Raw genomic sequence first — 21753 nt, 5'->3', positions numbered from 1 at the left:
TTTATTCCTTCAGCGAGCATGGGGGCCTGTATTCTTTATTCCTTCAGGGAGCATGGGGGCCTGTATCTTTAACTCCCTCAGCGAGAAAGGGGGCCTGTATCTTTAAACCCCTCAGTGAGAAAGGGGGCCTGTATCTTTAAATCCCTCAGTGGGAAAGGGGGCCTGTATCTTTAAATCATTGCACACCGATTCCGTCCTGGTGACGTCACCACGCCGTGTCCCGGTCTCGGGCCGAGCATGCGCAGTGACGGCCAGCTTTTCCGCAGCTCGAGCGGGTGAGTGACGAGGGTTTTGGGGAGAGGCTGCTGTTTCTTCGCCCTCCTTCCCGAGTGAGGAACTGCGCGGCGTCCACCGTTCCCTCCCTTTCCGAGCCTGGGCCGCTCCTCCTCCTCCTCCTCCTCCTCCAATTCCGGCTCCTTCTGCTGCCGGATATCCCCTGCTCACCGTCAGTTTTGTTTGTCCCAGCACTGCACTACTCCACCGTCCCGCAGGTTAGTCACCTCGGGCTGTGGGGCCCGGGGTGAAGCCTGGGGGTAGGGGCACGGTTGGGTCTGGGGTCTGATGTCGGTTTCTGTAGGCTGAGTGTTGCCCCCGCCCCCGACATGCCGATCCGGGTTAAGGGGTTTGTCAATGTGCTCAGTCCTCCTTATCTTAGACTGAGCAATAGCATCTGTCTCTTCCCGTCTCGATCCATGGGCTCTGTTCTCCCTACACCCCTCACACTGAGGGGAGGGGGTGGGGGTGGTTCGATGTACTTTCCCATTCCCCGTCACTGAGGGGGTGAAGTAGTGAAGTAGAAGGAAGAAGTTCCTGTGTCACGCATTCAGACCTGCCTTACCGCTAACTGTCTTTGTAAAATCTGTACAGGTACTTCTCCTCCTTTCAGAGATTCTCTCATTAGGCCGTGGCACAATTTGGAAGCGATCAGAAGTTGTTCTGTCTGATCCTGATCCTGATCCTGAATTTGGAACTGGAAGACTATCTTTCGTAGTGGCTTACTCTCCATTTGATGTACAGCCGGAGTTTGAGGTAAGCTCAATAAATACCTGTTTAAATTGTTTGTTTTTGTTGCCATTTTAACTGCGGTACCCCTGAACTTCTATAACTGGATCAATAACTGCTTGAGCTAAAATCTCAATGTGACAGTATCAGAATTTTTCTTTTGTGAGATGTGGACATTACTGGTATGGCAATAATTTGACTTCCCCAATTGTCCCTGAATTGAGTGGTTTGTTTGTTTGACCATTTCAAAGGGTGGTTAAGAGTCAGTGACACTCTTATGGATCTGGAGTCTCATGTACGGGAGACTGGTTAATCATAGCTTTTGTTCCCTAAAGAACGTCAGTGAACCATTTGGGTAATATAACAATCAGTGATGGATTCAGTAATAATGATTGGAAAACTTTTTTTTTCCCCCAGATTTGATTGCATTTCAATTCCACCAATTGCTGTGGTAGCCACATATTGCCTTGAGAATTTGAATTCTTTTAAGAAAATGTTAGTCTCAGTAGCTATGACCATGAAAGTTGTCATTGTCATCAAAACATGGTTGTTTCATGCGATTTCAAGGAAGAAACCTATTGTCCTTACCAGATCTGGTCCATACATGATTCAGTTCCCTATTAACCATTTTGAACAAGTCTGCTAACTTCTGAAGGGCACCTAACAATGGACAATAAATGCCAGCTTGGCCAAAGATAGACACACTTTAGTGTTAATGGGAAAACCAATCCATGAGGTCTTTGGTTGTAACTTGAGTGTATTCCTGAAATGTATGAATTAAGGAAGGTCCTGAGTTTGAGTCCTCGTGTGTGCTAGTCTCTGGGTGAGTAGTTTACTGTCAGATAAGGTGACAGAGGTTATAAATTGGCTGAGGGTTTCTGCTTGTGACAAATTTCTTTAGGTTGCAGAATGCTGCAAAGTGCTTCCCAATCAGTCAATTTGTTTGTGCAATCCTTATCTGGGAAAGATTAACTTAACATCAAAGACCACTGAATCGGCATGTTAGGTAAACACAGAATTAAGTTCTCCTGTGGGCCCTCATTCTTTGACCTGATATGATTTGGGCTTCTGTGACACTCTACCCCTGTCAGTGTTGGCAACTTCAGTTCTTAAAATTAAATAGTAGGTAGAATCATATAATCCCATACTGTTGAAAGAAGCTATTCAGCCCATTGATCTGCACTGACCCTCCAAAGAGCATCCTACACAACCCTAGTCCCCACCCTATCCCAGTATTCTCACATATATCATGGCTAATCCACCTAGCCTACACGTTCCTGGACACTACTGACAAGTTAGTATGGCCAATCTGCTTAACCTGCACATCTTTGGACTGTTGGAGGAAACCGGGGCACCTGGTAGAAACCAACGCAGGCACAGGGATAATGTGCAAGCTCCACATAGACAGTCACCCAAGGCTTGAATCAGACCTGGCTCCCTGGCACTGTGAGGTAGTAGTGCTAACCACTGTGCTGCTGTGGACATGGCAGCTGAGAAAGATTAAAGTTGAATGCAATTAACATAATCCTGATTTTTTTTTTAAATGAGCATTCTGATCTTTTCCCTGAAGCAGAAATTTTACTACGAGGACCAGCAGGTTTTCTAGAAATTTGGGTCTGAGGTCATTTGCACGTTTTTTGGGTCTTGATCAGAAGGTAGAATGGTGGAGCAGTCTGTGTGAGGGACATCATATTTTTTTTGGATCTGTGACTCATCCATGTCATGGTTTTCTAATCTAGGTGGCTGTATACAACTTTGCTCCCAAAAGGAGGACTGCCAGCAGCCAGCCACTCTGAGCTGATTCTCTGTTTCTAAGTAGCCACTGTAGATCTGCATTGCAGAGTTTCTCACTGAGCTAAGGAGTGTGTGTACCTTGGCACAGTACAGAGGAGCATCAGCTCAGACTGCAGTGCTGTTAATTGTGAGACACAATAGTAGCAGTTAATGGAGAGGGTACAAAGTATGCTACACAGGGAGTTGAAAGGTTTCCAGAGGAATTTACATTACAACACCATAAATATTTCATTGATGTGGCATAATTAACACTTCAAGGAGAGTAATGAAAGAGCTAGAAGTAGTGACACATCATACGCATTTGAGGCTTTTAGATCTTTTATTGTCAGTTGAGGGTTCGTAGCCTAAATTACAGCACTTGCATAGTTCATTTACTCTGTAATTCTTGTGGGTTAGTGTCACAACCCAGAATGGTGTTGATGTCATTCTGTTCTGTGTGCCACTAAAAGGAGCTATATATAGATAAAAATCTGTTTTCCTTACCAACTCTGGGTGATTTATGACTCCAGTCCCATTGGAACATAGCTGAATCTTACCCACCCTCTGAAATGGTCTAACGAACTCATTATCAGCAGTTTAGGAAGAATCCCAACTTGCACTGCCCTCAAAGTCTATCCCTTGCCCTCTTTATCCTGACACACACCCCAACTCTGAGCTGTAGTCCTGAGTTCTTCATCTTGCACGTTGAATTCTGATATACTTGCCTAACAGTTCATCAGCTGTGGATCAAAAGTCATCTGCTCTTACAGTGCAGTAGTGTTAATGTCCCTTGTCCAATAATCCAGAAGCCCAGGCTAATGCTCTGTTGACACAGTTTCAAATCCTAATTCAAATTAGGTGGCACGGTGGCACAGTGGCTCCGTGGTTTAAACTGTCACCTCTCAGAGCCGGGGTCCTGGGTTTGATTCCACCCTCAGACGACTGTCTATGGAGTTTGCCCATTCTGTGTCTGCATGGGTTTCTTCCGGGTATTCTGGTTTCCTTCCACAGTCCAAAGATGTGCAAGTTAGGTAGATTGGCCATGCTAAACTGCCCATAATGCCCATGGACGTGCAAGCTATGTGGATTAGTCATGGGAAATGCAGGGTTGCAGGGATAGGGTAGGAAAAAGCGTCTGGGTGGGATCTTCTTCTGAAGATTGGTGTGGACTCGATGGACTGAGTGGTCTGTTCCCATACTGTAGGGGTTCTATGATTCTATGAAATCCTGGCATTTGATGGAATTTGCATTGAATTTAATAAAATCTGGGATTTAAAGATTAGTCTTGGTGATAATTATAAAATCACCAATAAATGTGCCTGTTACAGTAATGTTCATTAGGGAAGGAAATATGCCATCCTCCCTAGTCGGGCCTACGTGTCACCCCAGACCCAGAGATTTCTTAACGCCCCTCTGAAATAGCTAAGCAATCCACTCAGTTGAGAGGCACTTGGAGATGGGCAATAAATCAGTGACACCCACAATCTATGAAAGAATAAGAAAAATCTTTATTTCTTTAAGTAATACACTTTGTGAGAAGTTGAAAGAATTGAGAACTCAATGATGGGCAGAAAGTAGAGAGTAGGAACAAATATGTGTATTTTTAGGTTGGCAGGCTGTGATTAGTGAGGTACCATAAGGATCAACGTAAATGGGATTCAATTTAACCTCTCTTAAATTAGCAAATGACATAAAACTAGGTGGAAGTGTAACTGAATTGTGAGGGAAGTGCAAACACACTTCTAGAGGATTTGGAGAGGTTAAGTGAATGGGCAAGCTTTGGTGATGGAATTTCGGTGTGGAGAAATGGGCATTGTGGACTTTGGTAGGAAACTTCTTAAATGGTAAGAAACTGGAAAGTGTTGAATTTCATAAAAACTTGGGTGTCCTTGTTGAAGAAAGTTAATATGCAGGTTCAACAAGCAATTAAGACAATAATGTGTTGGCCTTTTATTACGACAGTATTTGAAAATAGAAGTAAAAAAATGTCTAGCTTAGACCACACCTGGAGGACTGTATGTGTGCAGTTGTGTATTGGGGACATGAGTCGTTTAAAAAGTATCTATTTAAACTTAAAATTGTTGCAGTTAATCATTAATGTGTTTAATAACTATAATATATTCCTTTAAGCCTTCAATTTTAGGTTGATTCAGCAGTGCTGGGGCACTTTTTTTGGGCTTTCAGTCAGATATGGATTCGATTCTGCTGAACCAGTCCTAATTTTGCCCTTCAAAGGCTTGATATGTGTCATGAACTGTCGCACAAAAGTGCGTTTAGGGCAAGGTGCTTAGCAGTTAAGCTAGATGGATATTGCTGCTCACGGGCTTTGACAAAAGACAGAAAAATGTCTTGGGTGGGAAGGCAATTGTGAAGAACAGCAATGTGAGTTTATACATTGATAATAGATACATGGAAAGTCAAATTCTCTTAATTGCTTGGTAAGATTGTGCTAGTGGAACATTTTGAAGTGGACAAAGGTTAGCACTTGCCACTTGTAAGGATAACAACTATGCTTGTAACTCCACGAACCAAAAGATCACGTGGCTGCGGGGTTGGGGCGTCTGTGACCAGGGGACACAGACTCGGTAGAATCAGGCCATTTGAGACTGAGATGAGCGGGATCTTCTTCCTCAGGCAGACATCTTAGGAATCCTCTGCCCCAGAGGGCTATAGAGACTTGATTGTTGAGTATATTGAAGATAGAAATTGATAAATTTGTAGATGCTAAGTACATCAAGGGAAATGAAGATAGCGAAGGAAAGTGACAGGTAGATGATCAGCCGTGATTTAGTTGAATAGTGGAGCAAACATGATGGGCTGACTGACCTATCCCTGTACCTCGGTTCCTACTGTCAGCAAAGTCCAGAAAGGTTTCTACATTTTACTCTAAAAGACAGTTGTGTTTTTATCTTTACAACTTTGTACTTGTAATACGAGAGTTCTTTGAACTTTCAGCAGTAGTGTAAATTCATTGTCATTTAGGGTATGCTGTTCTACGTCTCCCTGTTTTTGTTTCCTTGATAGTGACGTGCATAAAATCAGAGTACCCCTCCAGGAGCCTGGAAACTGTCAAGGAAGGGTCTGCACAATTTATACGAAAACAGGTCAGAATTGCACAAGAGGCTGTGGAATATCAGTGGAGACAAACTTAAAGCTTCCATCTTAGTCAGCTGTGCCTTTCTGTACTTGTCTCATATTTCCTTTGTCATTGAGCATGCTGCCAATGTCCTTGTGCTTTGAGGAGTGGAATTTCATGACCCAGATTTTAAAATTGTAGCAACACTTTCCTTTTTTTAGATTTTCTATTTTTAGAAGGTAGGAGACATGTGAAAATCTGGTTACAGTTTTCGTCCGTGAGTTTGCTCTAAGGTCCCCATCTCCCAAAGGTGCTATCTGTTGCTGGAATAAGGGTTTTAAATGTGACAGCATGTCAGAGTTCTTAGCCTGAGTGGCCAGTCAATACCTCTAAGTCTAGACAATAAGTTTCTCAACTTGTTCATGCACAAGGCTGGGACAACAGAGTCCAATCTTATGCTTTTTCAGAACTATATTCTGCATGTATTATTGGGTAACTATCAGAAATGAATCCCCTCCTGGTTTCTCCCCTCGATTCTAGGGTGCTACTCCTTTATAATCTGCTGCCTCAGCTAACTGTGCACCAATCTCCGATTTTAAACAAGAACATTCCTGATTATTGAAGATCAGTTTGTTTTTTTAAACCTAGCTTCAATTTCAATGTGACGCCGTCTGTCATGGTTCTATTCCGGGCCCCCAGTGTTTTAATCCTTCTGACAATGCATCTGAGTTTGCAACTGTTTTCTGGAACAGGTCATCTCTCAAAAACAACTTGTATTTTGCCTTTCAGAGTGTTGTTGTTTTCTGTTATAGAAAATAAAAACAAATGCCACAAAAAGCTTTGTTTTATTTTTGTATGTGAACTTTCTGGTATGTGGGAACATACATTTTGGTGCATCTAACTCAGTGTTGTACCTATCCTGGGAGTATTTGATGGGCACAAAGTACAGGAGCTTGACCTTCACTTTTAAGAGTACAGGGAGCTTGACTATGTATTTAACTCGTGCTGTTCCAAACCTGACGGTATTTAATGGGGATAGTGTTGCAGGAGCTTTACTTTCCATTTATGAGTAGGGAGAGCTCTGCTGTATATTTAATGTCATGCTGTACCAGACCTGGGAGTGTTTGGGGAGAAGGTGGGATAGTGATAAGGTCACTGGACTAATAGTCCAGAGGTCCAGGTTAATGTACTGGGATGTGGGTTTGCAACACACCATGGCAGTTGAAGGAATTTTTATTCAATTAAATAAATCTGGATTATAAAGCTGTTAATGTGATCATAAAACTATAATCCGCTTTAATAAAAGCCCATCTGATTTATTAAAGCCCTTCACTTGAAAGGAAGAAAATCTGCTGTCCTCCAGTCTGGTTTGTTATGACTCCAGAGCCACCGCGGTCCTAATTGCCTCTAAAATGGCCTGCAAGCCAATCAGTTGAGGGGCAGTTGATGATGGGCATCAAAAGCTGGCTTTGCTAGTGATGTCCACATCCCATGAAATAGTACATTTAAAAACAAAAATGAGAGGAGGCTTGATATGCAAATGTGCAAATTAGGAGCAGAAGTGGGCCACCCACTCCCTTGAGCTTGCTCCGCCGTGCAGTCGGACTACGCATAATTTGATCACTCCAATTTGATAATTAAAATCCAAAACTACATGATTGGAAATATTGCACTGAAAGTTTTGGGCCTGTGTTTCCTCTTTGTAGCAGCTTTCTGATTTGTCTTCACCTCTTTGTGAACCTATCTTAATTTTTGATTTTTATCACATACATGTAGAATTACTCTCATTTATAACACTGATTTTGGCTCAATTGGTCTGTACCAGTGCTTTTGCTCCACACTATCCTCTTGTGAACTTAACTTCATTCACTCCATCAGCAAGAACAATGGCATGTATTTATAATCGTGCCTTTTAATGGACTAAAATAACCCAAAGTGAATCACCAGAGTGTTATCAAACAAAATTGGACTCCAAGCCACAAAAGAGAATATTAGACCAGGTAACTAAAAATTTGTTCAAACATGTCTTTAACAACATCTCAGCACACGAGTGAAGGGAATTTCAGAGCTTTGATCCACAGCAGCTGAGGCACAGCCACCACTGATGTGATTAAATTTAGGAGTTGGAGGAACACTTGGAGGAGGTTGTATGTCTGGAAGAGGCCCATCTTTCTATTCCTTTCTTAGTTTGATTAACTTCCTGTTTCCTACTACATTTGTGGTTCCACATTCTCACCACACTGGGTAAAATTCTGAATCTTACTTTTGAAATATGCATGGCTATTAATTTCAGCTAATCTTCATTCCCTCCATAACTGGAGCTATCTTCTATTAAGCTGTCCTATCAAACTCTCATAATTTTAATGGCCTCCATGAGGGAAATCTTCAATTCTTTCTGTTCTAGAAAAATGTCCACAACATTCCATAATTGATTCTTCTTTTCCCTGCCCCCAGTGTGTGCATTTCTGACAACCCACTCATAAATTAATAAATAACTAGTTTTCCTGACCCCTCTGTTTGTTCTGTCACAAATGAGATTGGTGCCCTTAAGTTGCTTACTCACTGATTCATGCAAATAGATTGCTTGGTTTATTTTATCATGCCCTCTGTCCTTTTGCTGTGTGATAGTGGTTTCCCATTGGCCTTTTGACAATGATCTGATAGTCGTGTCCACTCAGCTCTTGCTTGGGAGCTGCTGAAATTCTTTTAAGTCCTCCCTCATCCTGAATCTGCTGACTTTTGGTGGAATATGATTTAAGGGAATGCAACGGCCTCGTATTATCGCTGGAGTGTTAACCCAGAGACCTGGATAATGTTCTGGGGACCTGGGTTCGAATCCTGACGCGGCAGATGGTGGAATTTGAATTCAATCAGAATTTGGAATTAAGAGTCTAATGATGAATCCATTGTCAATTGTCAGAAAAATCCGTCTAGTTCACTAATGTCCTTAAGGGAAGGAAACTGCCATCCTTACCTGGTCTGGTCTCTGACTCTAAACCCACAGCAATGTGGTTGACTCTCAACTGCCCTCTGCGCATTTACGAATGGGTGATAAATGTTGCCTGGCTAGCAACATCCTCATCTCATGAATGAATAAAAAAAAAATTCCAATGATGCCAGCCATATTCTAGGCCATTTCCCAAGAGCCTTCTTGTGTAGGAACATACAAAAGGAAGCGGTTCACCTCTTCAAGCCTGATTGTTAAGGTCGTAACTTATCTACCTGCCTTTCTCCCACTATCCCTGGTTAGCAAATCTTCCAATCTCCTACTAAAATTAATATTTGATCTTGAATCAATTGTTATTTCTGGTGGAGAATTCTGAACTTCAACCACTTTCTGTCTCTAATTTTTACACTCTGCCCCATGCTCTTAGACTCACTAATTGGTGCAAGGAGTTTCTCTTCATCTACCCTGTCTGTTTATATTAATATCTTGAACTCTGATTAAGGTGTCTCCTTAAAATTCTAACTTCCAGGGAATATAGCCCTAGTTTGTGTGATCTCTTCATAAAGTAAAGCCTGGACTCCAACGATCATTCTGTGTATTAACATTACACCTCCCCCAAGGCCTTACAAAGATATAGTGTCCAGAAATGCTTGTTTAGGTGCGGTCTAATAAGGTTTTTTTATAGTTGACTTGTAGTCATGGAATGGTTACACAGAAAGGAAGCCATTCAGCTTGTCATGTCTGTGCTTACAGTCTCATCAGCCACACAAGGATTCACAGAACACAAGACCAGTGATGTGGAATTAGTGAAAACTAGTGTAAATAGATAGGCAATCATATCTGTTAATGAGTGATTGCTGTGACAGCAACACATTTTCAGAAGGAGCAACTTTACTCGTGCCTCCATGCTGCCTTTTACCTATTGCCCTGTGGATTTTTTCCTTTTTCACATAATGATTCATTTTCTTTTTGAAAGCCTCCATTCATTTTGTCTCTGTACTTTGAAGCCACGTAGCCCAGACCCTTACCACTCACTGAAAACATTTTTCCTTGTGTTACATTTCTTCTTTGCCAATTACCTCAAATCTGTGACCTCTTGTGCCACTGAGAACAGTTTCTCCCTTTCTACTGTCAGGCTGCTTGTGATTTTGAATATCTGTATCAGATGTCTTCTCTATTATGAAAAAGAGTCATATTGGACTCTAAGCATTAACTCTACTCCTGTCTCCTCAAAAACTGCCAGACTTGCTGAGTTTCTTCAGCACTTTGTTCTTACTCCTCTCTACCCCTCCAATTTAGCTATATTACATCGCTACAAGCTCAACTGAATGTTTTAAATTTGGTTTCTAGTGTAATTCAGCATGCTGACTGTGTCGAACCAGCCCTTGTTTGCAAACCTTACAACATTACGTCTAACATTAGATATGATTTTGCTAAAGAACAGCACTTACCACACAATCCCAACTATAGCTGAAATTCCTCATCTCTGGAACTATTCTTGAGTCATTTCTTTCTGTACTGTGTCCCAGGCATACACGTCTGTCCTAATGTGCGATGCCTAGGACTGGCCACAATGCTTTGGTTTGGACTGAACCAGTGTTTGATAAAAGTTTAGTATCACTTCCTAGCTTTTGTACTCTTTCTATCCCAACTAATAAAGCCTAAAATGGTGTATGATTTATTAACTGCTGTCTCAACCTGTCAGGACATTTATCAAATAACTTACACCTAGGTTCCTCTGCTTCTGTACCTCTTTTAGAATGGTGCCCTTTATTGTATATTACCTCTGTCTTCTTCCAAAATGAATCACTTCATACTTTTCCACAGTTAATTTCATCTGCCACTTGTCATTCTACCGTCCTGTCTGTGTCCTTTTGAAATTCTGCACTATCCTTCTCATGATTCAGAATACTTGCAAGTTCGTGTCACCCACAGATTTTAAATTGTACTATGTACATGAAGGTCTAGATGATTTAATATACAACAAGAAAAGTGAGATTTTCAATACTGATATCTGAGGATCTGCATTCTAAATCTTTGTTCAACCCTAAAAACAACCAAACCCCTGCTGTTTCCTGTCATTCAATCATTTTGTATCCTTTTCTACTGTCCCTTTACTTTTAAGTGTTAACAGAGTGACAAGAGCAGGCAAAAAAACTGCTCCCTAGTATTCTGTAGTTGAGCTGAAGGCAGGTCAGAACATTCCAATTAACCCTAGCATACCTGTGATTTCTTGCTGAACTTTTGTGCTAACCTTGTGTTCTGAGTGAAAGATGGTCTCCACAACACATGCATCATAATAGGGAAAGATCTGTTGACAGTTTGATAGGAGTTGGTAACATGAGTGAGTACGTTGAGCCCATGTTTGATGAGAAGCTGATATTTGAACCACTGGGACAAGTGTAATTAAATATCTGGATATCGTATCGTGTTGTGTGTGCAAGCTGCTTTGGGTGCCGATGCTCATAGATAATCGGGAGGCAATGGTATTATCGCTGGACTGTTGATCCAGAGACCCAGGTAATGTTCTGGAAACGCATATTCAGATCACACCACAACAGATGGTGCAATTTGAATTCGATTAAAATCTGGAATTAAGAGTCTTATGATGACTATGAATCTGTTGTTCTTTGTTCTTTGTTCTTTGTCTGAAAAACCCATCTGGCTCACTAACATTCATTATGGAAGGAAACTGCTATCCTTACCTGGTCTGGCCGATGTGTGATTCCAGACCCACAGTGATGTGATTGTGCAATTATGGATGGGAATAAATGTTGGCCGAGCATTTGTGTACATTAGATGTGGCTTTTATTGGATGAACCTATCCAATGTTATACAAATGAGTGTTTGTATGGCCTCTTATTCCTGAAGGCTATGAATTCAAGCCCTGATACAAGGCTTTAGCAGACAAACTAGGACTTTTGAGTGGGCTGCTTTTTTTTTCCAGATGAGATGCTGAACCTGTTGACCAGTTCTAGTGAATACATGAGATCCAATGACATTATTATAGGGTGAGTAGTGAGTTTCTCTTGTGTCCTGGCCAAAAACACAATGGTTAATGCTGGCACTGATTTGAGTTAAAGCAGGTTGCCATCAACTAACACAGTGCATTTGGCTATCAGCTAAATCAAAATGTTGTTCCATTCCAACCTTGTCCCAGGACTTGATTGGTTTACACTGAAGATCAAGATTGAAGAAATAAGTAAGCTTTAAATGGAGCTACCAGCTGTTTGTCCTGGTGGATGTTGAAGATCCAGGACACGATTTAAACAGGGAGTTTTCTTGGTATCTTAGTCAACATGTCTCTCAATCATCCACCAAAATATATTTAGCTGGTCATTCATCAGAAGTAATCTGTTATGTATGGCTTAACTCCTAAAGTTTGTTTATTTTTGAGAGTTTTAAATTGATTCATTTGGATTCTTTTGCTAGTCTTTCTGGTCTCATTAAGTTTTGTATGAATTTATGCTTTCCTTTTCCAGGCAATGAATATAACAATGAGAAATTGTTTGATGTTTCTCAAATACATTTTTTCTAATTGCTGTTTGTAATTGGTGAGCAGCTTCAGTTGGCTAGGGCATTCTTATCTTGCTAATTTCAGGTGCTCCTGCACCTATAAAGAGGGCTAGAAAACTGGCAAATGGTCAGAGCTGTGTGAGTATGAGTTTTAGGGGTTTGCATCTGACCTTTTAACAGAAAATGTGCAATAAAAAAATTCAAATGAAAGAAATCTCCAACACTTTGATCTCAACTGTGCATCCAGCCTGGTGAACATTGAGTGCAGCAATGCCTCCTTTATGGTTGCACTGGAAACCTACTGCTGTAGATTATTCTCCTGAATGCAGTCTTGGAACTCCTTTCCTAACTGCCCTGAGCATAGCTCTCCCCTGCTTTCACCCTCTCCTCCCAAATGGGCTGCAGTGGTTCAAGAAGATAGCATGCCACATTTTCTAGTGCAATTACGGTTGGGCAATAATACTTTGGCCCAGCCAGCACCTATGTTCCATGAAAAAAGCGTTGATTAATATGATGTATGTGACACTGATCTGTTTGGCTGAAATGGGCAGAGTTTTAATCCCTAAGGGAACTGAAGGTTATGGGGAAAATGTGGGAGCCATAATCTCATTGAATGTTGAAGCAGACTTAAGTTGTTTGGCCTACCTCTGCTCCTTTGTCTCAGTTCATCTGACTGTTGTTTGCATTACTGATACCTGAAAAGTTGTCCTCCAAAGTGAAACACTTGCTGCCTTTAAAGGGGAGATGGATATTTCATATTGGAGATTGTGTGTGTTATGGCGACCTTTGTCATTGGGTTAAGCTTTTATAAATATTGCGGGAGGATTACTTCCTTCAATGCCAGCCAATGCTCAAATTTATTCCGTGGTGTTGTTTGGCTTGAAACTTTTGGTAGTGTTTCTGCTGTGGAATGACATTTTGTCATCCTCCCCACTGCAGATTACTGAAGCAAGTATGTGCTCGTGGAGTGAGAAACTCAATGCCGACCTTTCTGGGACCATGGATGGTAGCACCATGAAGAAATACCGACGTGAGGCTTACCACCGGTATGTAGCAGTGGATTTTAGACTTGAGAGGCTTACTCAAGGGTCTAGTACTGGAGGAAATGCAAGTAATTGAGAAGCATGGGGCAGAGTTGAGAGAGCCCATCCAGCTATTTAGGGCTACGTAATTTGCTGTCTTGTTGAGTTAGTTGGATATAATTAAGGTTTCAAGCCAGACCAAGCACATCTAATATATATAAAATTTAACAATATAGCCCAAGAATGGATGATTGCAGGGTATGTGGGCTTCAAGCAATACAGCAGTTAAAAGTGTTGGGCTGCATTTAACAACATCCTGGCACCATTCAGTTTGAGCCAGTCAATATCCTGTGAGAGGAAACAGCACATTAAAATCTATTGGCTGCTTATTATTTTGTCCAGTGTAAGTATTGAGACTGGTAAACAAATCAAAAAAGTCGTCTTGGCCCTTGAATGTGATCTGAAGTAAAGCAACTTTGAACAAGGAAAGTATGCATGGTCAAGTATATTTGTATCAGATTGTAGTCAGTCATTTAATGAGCTAGTTGAATCTGAACGTTATGTTGCTGAGGTTGAACAGGCTTAAATCTGGCTGTTCAAAGAAAAAGAGTTTGATTTGTAATATAGGGGCAAAACTTGAGATGGTATGAAAATGCATTGTTGTTCACTCATTCTCATTCTGATAAGGGCATGACGTTTGGAAACTCTGGTGAATCTGAACACCATGTGAAGGACACCACAACCCAGTCCCATCCTGAACTCTTTCTAACATTCATGAATTCACTGGCTTACGTAGTTTACCCCTTTCTTCCCTGTGGATTGGGCCTTTTGTAACGCTGCTACTGGAACCCTACCTGAGAACAGTTATTTATTCACATAAAATTCTCCACATTTCTCCAGATCACAGGGGAAAAACTTGAAACCGAATGTAGAAAATGCTCGAAATACACAGAGAAGCAATTGATGTTTCAGGTCACGAACTTTCATCAGAACCCTGAAATTCCCTGGTTCCAATTACTTGTTACAGCATGCCCATCACAAGATTGTCTGTAATAACATCTATTCAGAATTTATCAAAAAATGAGCAATTTTCAGGAATCTGAGAAGTGCAATTTAAAAAGTTGTGAAGTGTGAGTTGTGCTTTGCTTGTGATTGGAATGCAATTTAGTTAATCCTCTGAACTGCCAAACACCTGTTAAAACTGTTTTTGACCTTTAATCTAAACTTAAATTTGCAAGCTGTTCCTAGGGATTTGTGATAATATAAGTAGGCCATGCAACCCCTTTAGCTGCTGCATTATAAATCCTCTGAATTAGTCCCTGTCTGGGAACATAAAAGCAAGTTTCACTTGGATTTGTGAGCTGGTTATATGAAAAGAAATTAAATCTTCCAGTCAGACATCAAATGTTGGCCAAATCAGTCTGGGACATCCTCTGATACCTTTGCAGATGATGGTACTGCCTGGTGCCACATTAACCAATACAGATTAGATATTTTGTCAGTTGTCACAATGGAAGATACACAACATCCCAGAAATACTTCTAAATCAAGAGGTGAATGTGAGGGAGGAATTCAAGACAATTGCAATCATCAGGGCAAGGGTATTGAGGAAATGTTCAGACATTTGACAAGTTCCAAGATCTTGGTGTCTGCATCTTAAGAAAGGTGGCTGTGAAGATGGTGGAGATGCATTTGTTGTAACTTACATAAATCCCATCAGATTGGAAAATAGTAAATTTAAATCCTTATGCAAGAAATTTTGAAAGTCGAAAACTACAGGCCAGTTCGCTGAACAGTTGTTGTAAGGACAATGCTCAAATCTATCATTAATGCAGTTTTGCAGAAAGTCTTAATGCAGTTGGGCAGAGTCAATTAGGTTTTAACATAGAACAGTACAGTACAGTACTGGCCCTTCGGCCCATGATGTTGTGCCGACCTATTATCCAACTAAGATCAAACTACCCTACATATGCTATATTATACTATCCATGTGCCTATCCAAGGCTCGCTTAAATGTATCTGACTGTACTACCACTGCCAGCAGCGCATTCCAGGTGCCCACTGTTCTTTGTATAAAGAACCTACCTCTGACATCTTCCCTAGACCTTCCTCCAATCACCTTAAAATTATGTCCCCTTGTAACAGTCATTTCCACCCTGGGAAAAAATCTCTGGGTATCCACTCTATCTACACCTCTCATCATCTTGTCCACTTCTATTAAGTCACGTCTCCTCCTCTTTCGCTCCAATGAAAAAAGCCCTAGCTCCCTCAACCTTTCCTCATAAGACCTGCCCCCCAGTCCAGTCAGCATCCTGGTAAATCTTCTCTGCATCCTCTTGAAAGCTGCCACATCCTTCCTATAATGAGGCGACCAGAATTGAACACAGTATTCCAAGTGTGGTCTAACCAGGGTTTAATAGAGCTGCAGCATAACCTCGTGGCTCTTAAACTCAATTCCCCTGCCAATGAAACCCAACACACCATGCACCTTCTTTACAACCCTATCAACTTGGGTAGCATCTTTGAGGGATCAGTGGATGTGGAAGGGAAATCATGTTTAACTAACTTATTAGTTTATTTTTGAAGAAGTAATAAGCAATATAAAGACCTGTAAATGTGGGGAATTGGATTTTTAAAGTTCGTCGATAAGATCAAAGATTCCTACCAAAAATAGGAGGTCATAGTGTACAGAACAAAATATTAGCACGAATAGAGAATTGGTTAGCTAAGAGGAAACAGGGTTAAATGGGTCATATTCAGGCTTAGAATCTGTAACTATCGTAGTGCCAGAGGGATGAGGTTTGGGTTCTCGACTACTTACAATCTGTATTCATGAGTTCTGTCTCAAAGAAGATTTGAGAGACTAATAATAATTTTGAATTGAACTGTTCTTATTTAAACCTCTACCAGTCTGCACAGAAATGTGTTGAAACATTTCATGGGCACGTCAGTTTCTGGTTTCCTTATATCTACAGCTTGTTGGGAAAAATAATAGTAAATGAAAGCTTGCTCTAAAGAGATACAAAGTGCATGTATTTTTGTCTTGTATTCATGAGGATTGAGAGGCAAGAAACCAAACTTTGAAAGGGTACTCAAATTTATACAGCATGAGAAGAAGGTGATGATCAGTTGGACATGGTTGGCATAGGGATGCAGCAGGAACTGTTAATTGTCAATTATATTTAGCTGATTTAACTTCGACCAAGCAGAGAGACTGGTCAGGATTTGGCCTTAGGGAATGTGGCAGGGGACAGTAATGTCCATAAACCCTTCCTGAAAGAAAAAATTACAAGTGTGAACAATTTTTTTTCTTAAAACAAACAGGATCCTGTGTATGAATAGATGTAGCTTGTAGCAAACACAAGTGAATCTCGCTGCAAGCTCAAATGTTTTAAATTTGGTTTCTAGTGTAATTCAGCATGCTGACTGTGTCGAACCAGCCCTTGTTTGCAAACCTCACAGCATTACGTCTAACATTAGATATGATTCTGCTAAAGAACAACATTTACCACATAATCCCAACTATGCTAAGAATTACACCAGAAGCCAATTTAATATGATTAGTCAGGCTGTTACTGAATCATTTTTCATATGGTAGAGGCTGCATATGTTCAATTGCAGGACCCTGTTCCTTTGTAGGCAAAAGAAATTTGCCCATCCATTGCAGTTTTTTCATCTGAGGAAAGGATAAAGGAGACTCTCAACCCCTGCTGTATTCCCCATTGCAAAGCCCTGATGGTTTAGTAGACAGTGAAGGAGGTTTTTTAAGATTACAAAGGGATCTTAATAAAACGGATCAATGGGCTGAAAAATGGGTGATGGAGTTCAATCTGGATAAATGCTTATACAATAATGGTAGGGCCTTAGGTAGCGTTGTAGAACAGAGGGACCTAGGGGTGCAGGTAATTCTTTGAAGTTTGCATAATGTATAGACAGGATTTTTAAAAAGGTATTTGGCATGCTTGCCTTCATTACTCCGTCCTTTTGAGTATAGGCTTTGGGAAGTCATGATGAGATTGTACAGGGCATTGATAAGGTCTCTTCTGGAATACTGTGTCCAGTTCTCGTTGCCCAGTTATAGGAAGGATATTATTAAGCTGGAGAGCGTTCAGAAGAGATTTACCAGGATGTTGCCAGGTATGGAAGGTTTGAGTTATAAAGAAAGGCTGGATAGGCTGGGACTTCTTTCACTGGAGCATAGGAGGTTAAGAGGTGACCTTATTAAAGTATGTAAAATAATAAGAGGTATAGATAGAGTTAATGGTAATTTCTTCCCCCTAGGATGGGGGATTTCAAGACTAGGGGGGACATTTTTAAGATGAGAGGAGAGAAATTTAAAGACATGAGGGGCAACTTTTTTTTTTTACACAGGGTGGTTTGTGTGTGGAATGAACTTCCTGAGGAAGTGGTGGATGTGGGTACAATTACAACGTTTAAAAGACATTTGGATAGGTGCATGAATAGGAAAGGTTTGGAGGGATGTGGGCCAGGAGCAGGCAGGGTGGGACTAGTTTAATTTAGGATTATGTTTGGCTTGGACTGGTTGTAACAAAAGGTCTGTTTCTGTGCTGTATGATTCTCAACTCTAACCGGACAGGTCGTAATCAGCTAGTAATATTGATAATTAACAGTTTCTGTTGTATCTCCACATCCACCATTGTTCAACCAACTGGTACCATCTGTTTCCTTTCTAGGTTTTTAGAATCAAGCCTTCGAGTCCTGATGAGTGCAAAAAACAAAAAAACTTTGACATTTTGTTTTAAACACTGTTTAAACTGTGTAAAACCAAGCAATTATTTTAATGAAAGTTTATCAAACAACACTTATGCCAAATCAAGAATCCCCTTTTCGAAGTGCATAAACCTTAAATCCATAACAACCCTATTGCGTGTTCCTGACATTTGAAATATTCTTATTAACGTTGACTTTGTCTCAGGCAATAATGTCTTCCAATGGTTTTTTTTAACCAGATGTACTGTGCTTTGTTTCCCTCCTTTTCTAGCATTCTTTCTTCCCTTTTCTATTACACCATTGGTTTCTTTCTCCTACTTTTTCATTCATTTTCCCTGTGACAATGGGCTTGTTTTTGCTTTTTCCAGAGTGTTTGTAAACCGCAGTTTGGCGATGGAGAAGATTAAATGTTTTGGATTTGACATGGACTACACTCTAGCAGGTGAGCAATGCCAGTTCTAATGGGATTCAATCAAAAATGACTATTTGCTGAACTGAAGTCAGTTTAGTTCAGAGAATGGTGTATTTTACTATTTCATTTTCCCTAACTTCCTTCCCTGCTGATAGGGCTGCTCAGCTGGAGTGGCTATCAGAGCTCAGCCTATTTTGCCTCTTGTGATATCCACACAGTCGGGTTCCAACAGAGAGACACAGATCTGAGGAACAGTTGTAACTAAATCTGCTGTTGTAGCTGACAGCTTGAAAATTTCATTAACACTGAATGGAATGTAATGAGCTACCCAGATATCTTTGAAATGTTCTGCTCCCTAAATCAGGAAGGCAGTGAGGAGAGTCAGACTATTGTTCCTTCATGTGGTACTAAATAAGATGGAGAACTGTATGAACTGAAAGCTTTCTTCCCTTTCTCTTTGCTAAACATTTCAGGGACCACCGCCCCCAAAAAAAAGGTCAAAATCCGAGGTCATTGCTCCCTGAAAGCTACCAACTTTTCCCTTGATTACTTTGCAATCACTAACACCCGCTGTGCTATTCCTAATCTCTTCCCAGAAAAGGCATTTAGACAACCTACTTAGTGTTTTCTCAATGTCAGGGAATTTCAGATTTAGTTCTTGGAACTAGCGAATGCAAGAGCCTCATTATTGGCAGCAACAGAGGTTTCCAAACACCAGAAATGCAGAGATCTCAGAAGTGTCATAGTCTCAACCTAGTTAACCATATCACAGTAGTAGATGACAATCTGTCATTGGGACAGAGGTCATGTAACAGCCATCTATCCCAGAATAACTGCTATCAAATGGTAGTTTCTGCATGCTGCTTTCACAGCTCCCCTGAGAACAATTCTTTTGCAGTGAGAGTAGGTATTACTGAAACCAGAGGTCAGCTGTGCTCAGCGTGTAGCGCACCTGCTTCCTTGTCTGAAGGTCATGCCAGATACAGCTGCTGCTTCTTCCGGTACAGTGACAAAGGAATGCAGCGCTGTCAGAGGATTGTGCTGCCTTTTGGTCGAGATGGTTTGTCTGCCACTCTTCCACGCGCGCGCACACGCACGCATGCATGCACACACACATTCAGACCAGGGCTGCACATGTCACACCAGGGAAAGCTCACCAACATTGCTGTTTATGGGATCTTGCTATGCCAATGTACATATCTGGCCACTATTCCTACAATAGTTACAAGATCTTAAAGCTTTTTGTTGACTGTAAAGTATTTCGGTTGTGAAAGGTGATTACAGCAGTGCGTAAGTTGTACTGTCATGGTCGGCTGGCCTCAGACACATGGTTTACTTCTGTACTGGAGAAAATGTCTTTGCTCCATTCTGGCAGCCTGGTACTGTCTGTGATGTCTATCTGGGTGAGTAAAGCACAGTGAAGACATTTCAGTTTAGTTGTCTGGTTGCTTTTGGGATTGTGTTACACACAGCTGCTACCGAGTGAATCAGTGTACTTGTAGGATCAAATCTCCTTCCACTGAATGGTAAAACCTAGTGCAGTGTCACACTCCAGACTGCCTTTCGACCCACTTACTTTCCATTCAACACCCTAAAACTCATTGGGTGAAGTGATTATATTGTCATTGGGAGTAGTAATCCATAGGCACAAGCGAATACTCTGGTGGCATGGGTTCAAATCCCACCATGATAGATGGTAAAATTTGAATTCAATTAATACAATCTGGAAGTAAAACTTGTCTAATCTTTGCTGATTGTCACTTTAGGGAGTAAAATCTGCTACACTTACTTGATCTGACCTACAAGTGTCTTCAAACCTGTAGCAATGTAGTTCACTCTTAACTTCCTTCTGAAATGGGCTGCCAGGTTAGAGAGTGCCAAATTAGAGATTAGAGTGCCTAGCAGTGCAAAATTAGAGATAGTCAGTAAATGCTGGCCTTGTGAGTGATGCCCACATCCTGTGAAAGAATAAAGGCAAAAACACCTGCAGCAACAACTCATTGGAAGACCCTCAGAAGTTTTTATATTTAAAGTTTAGTTTTATTTTTCTCCTTGCCTGTCTTTTGCTGTAGCTTTGTTCCATAGACTCATTACACTCCTCCAAAATGACTGTTGTGGTTGTTATCAGCAACTTGGGAAAGTACACAACTATTCCCAGGGTCATCACAAGTTAATGATTTAATCAAAGTATGCAAAAAAATCCTTGATTTTTACCTGTCTGTTGGAATCGTGATAACAAAACATTGACTAGATTTCTGCACTTAACAAGAATTACTGTTTATTGCAAATAAGTAAATTCTAATCACAAGTAAAAAGCTATGAACTATCAGGACATGGTTGTGGTTGTTGAAACATTCAGACTGACTCAGACAAACAAAAAATGTTGGTTTTATGGGTGGAGGGATAAAAGACTTATTAGCTAGACCACCTCGAAGCTAGCATGCAATTTCAACTGTCTGAATTGGAGTCTGACTGCTTATCTAAGTTTCGGGCCAAAACTCCTCATCAGTACTGAAGAAGAGTTTCGGCCTAAAACATTGACTTACCTGCTCCTCAGATGCTTGTCTGACCTGCTGTGCTTTTCCAGCCTTGCACCTGTTGCCTCTGGCTTCCAGCATTTGCAGTTCTTATTGTCTCCTGCTCGTCTAAGTTATTGCCTGAACAAAACTTAGCAGAAATCCCCAACTGTGCCATATATCCAAGTTAGCACTTTTATGTCTTTGTACTGAGTCCTCATCACACTCTGATTTTGTCAAAAGTGGGCGGAAAGACAGTGAATCCATACTTGTCAACACTTGTAAGCTGCTCTGTTCAAATTCAATTAGGGATTGGCAACAAATGCAGGTCTTGCCAGAGTACAAATCCTGGGAAAGGAAAAAAGGAAACCAGAGATAGAATCTAGATTCTCATTCATTGAATGAAGTGCTAAAAGTGCATGCTTAGCAAGGCAGAGGTCAGGATACTTATTTTAAGCGTGTGACCCCAAACACTGCATGTTTGTTCATAGTTCATCTTGATTATTGAGCCTCTGAACTGAAAGTGAAGCTGTCATTTGGCTCAACAACATGGCACATGTTTGCAAAATAGATTTTAATTTGGTTATAGGGTTATCCAAAGTCATCCAAGACGATGGATTTGTAGAAAAATGGGGAAACAGCAGCAGCTTCAAACTAAATTGGATTGCTCTTACGAATAGATTGTATGTACACAATGTACCAAAGGATTGAGATTTTTAAACTGAATTTACTGTCTTGGTTGGCAAATGGTTTCATTC

General features: G+C 40.9%; 1 protein-coding gene across 1 annotated transcript in view; it reads left to right on the top strand.

Moving 5' to 3' along the window:
• Positions 1–335: 335 nt before the first annotated feature.
• Positions 336–21753, top strand: part of LOC109922715 (cytosolic purine 5'-nucleotidase-like) — a 51968-nt gene continuing 30550 nt past the window's right edge. The window contains exons 1-4 of the mRNA XM_048609213.1: positions 336–491; positions 868–1029; positions 13254–13360; positions 18436–18509. Coding sequence (XP_048465170.1) covers positions 13269–13360; positions 18436–18509 — 166 coding nt within the window. The 5' untranslated portion in view covers positions 336–491; positions 868–1029; positions 13254–13268. The remainder of the gene's footprint in view (positions 492–867; positions 1030–13253; positions 13361–18435; positions 18510–21753) is intronic.

This window comes from Rhincodon typus, chromosome 20 (assembly GCF_021869965.1).
Source record: "Rhincodon typus isolate 14 chromosome 20, sRhiTyp1.1, whole genome shotgun sequence".
Classification (NCBI taxonomy): domain Eukaryota; kingdom Metazoa; phylum Chordata; class Chondrichthyes; order Orectolobiformes; family Rhincodontidae; genus Rhincodon; species Rhincodon typus.
This window is presented reverse-complemented; position numbering and strand designations above follow the sequence as displayed.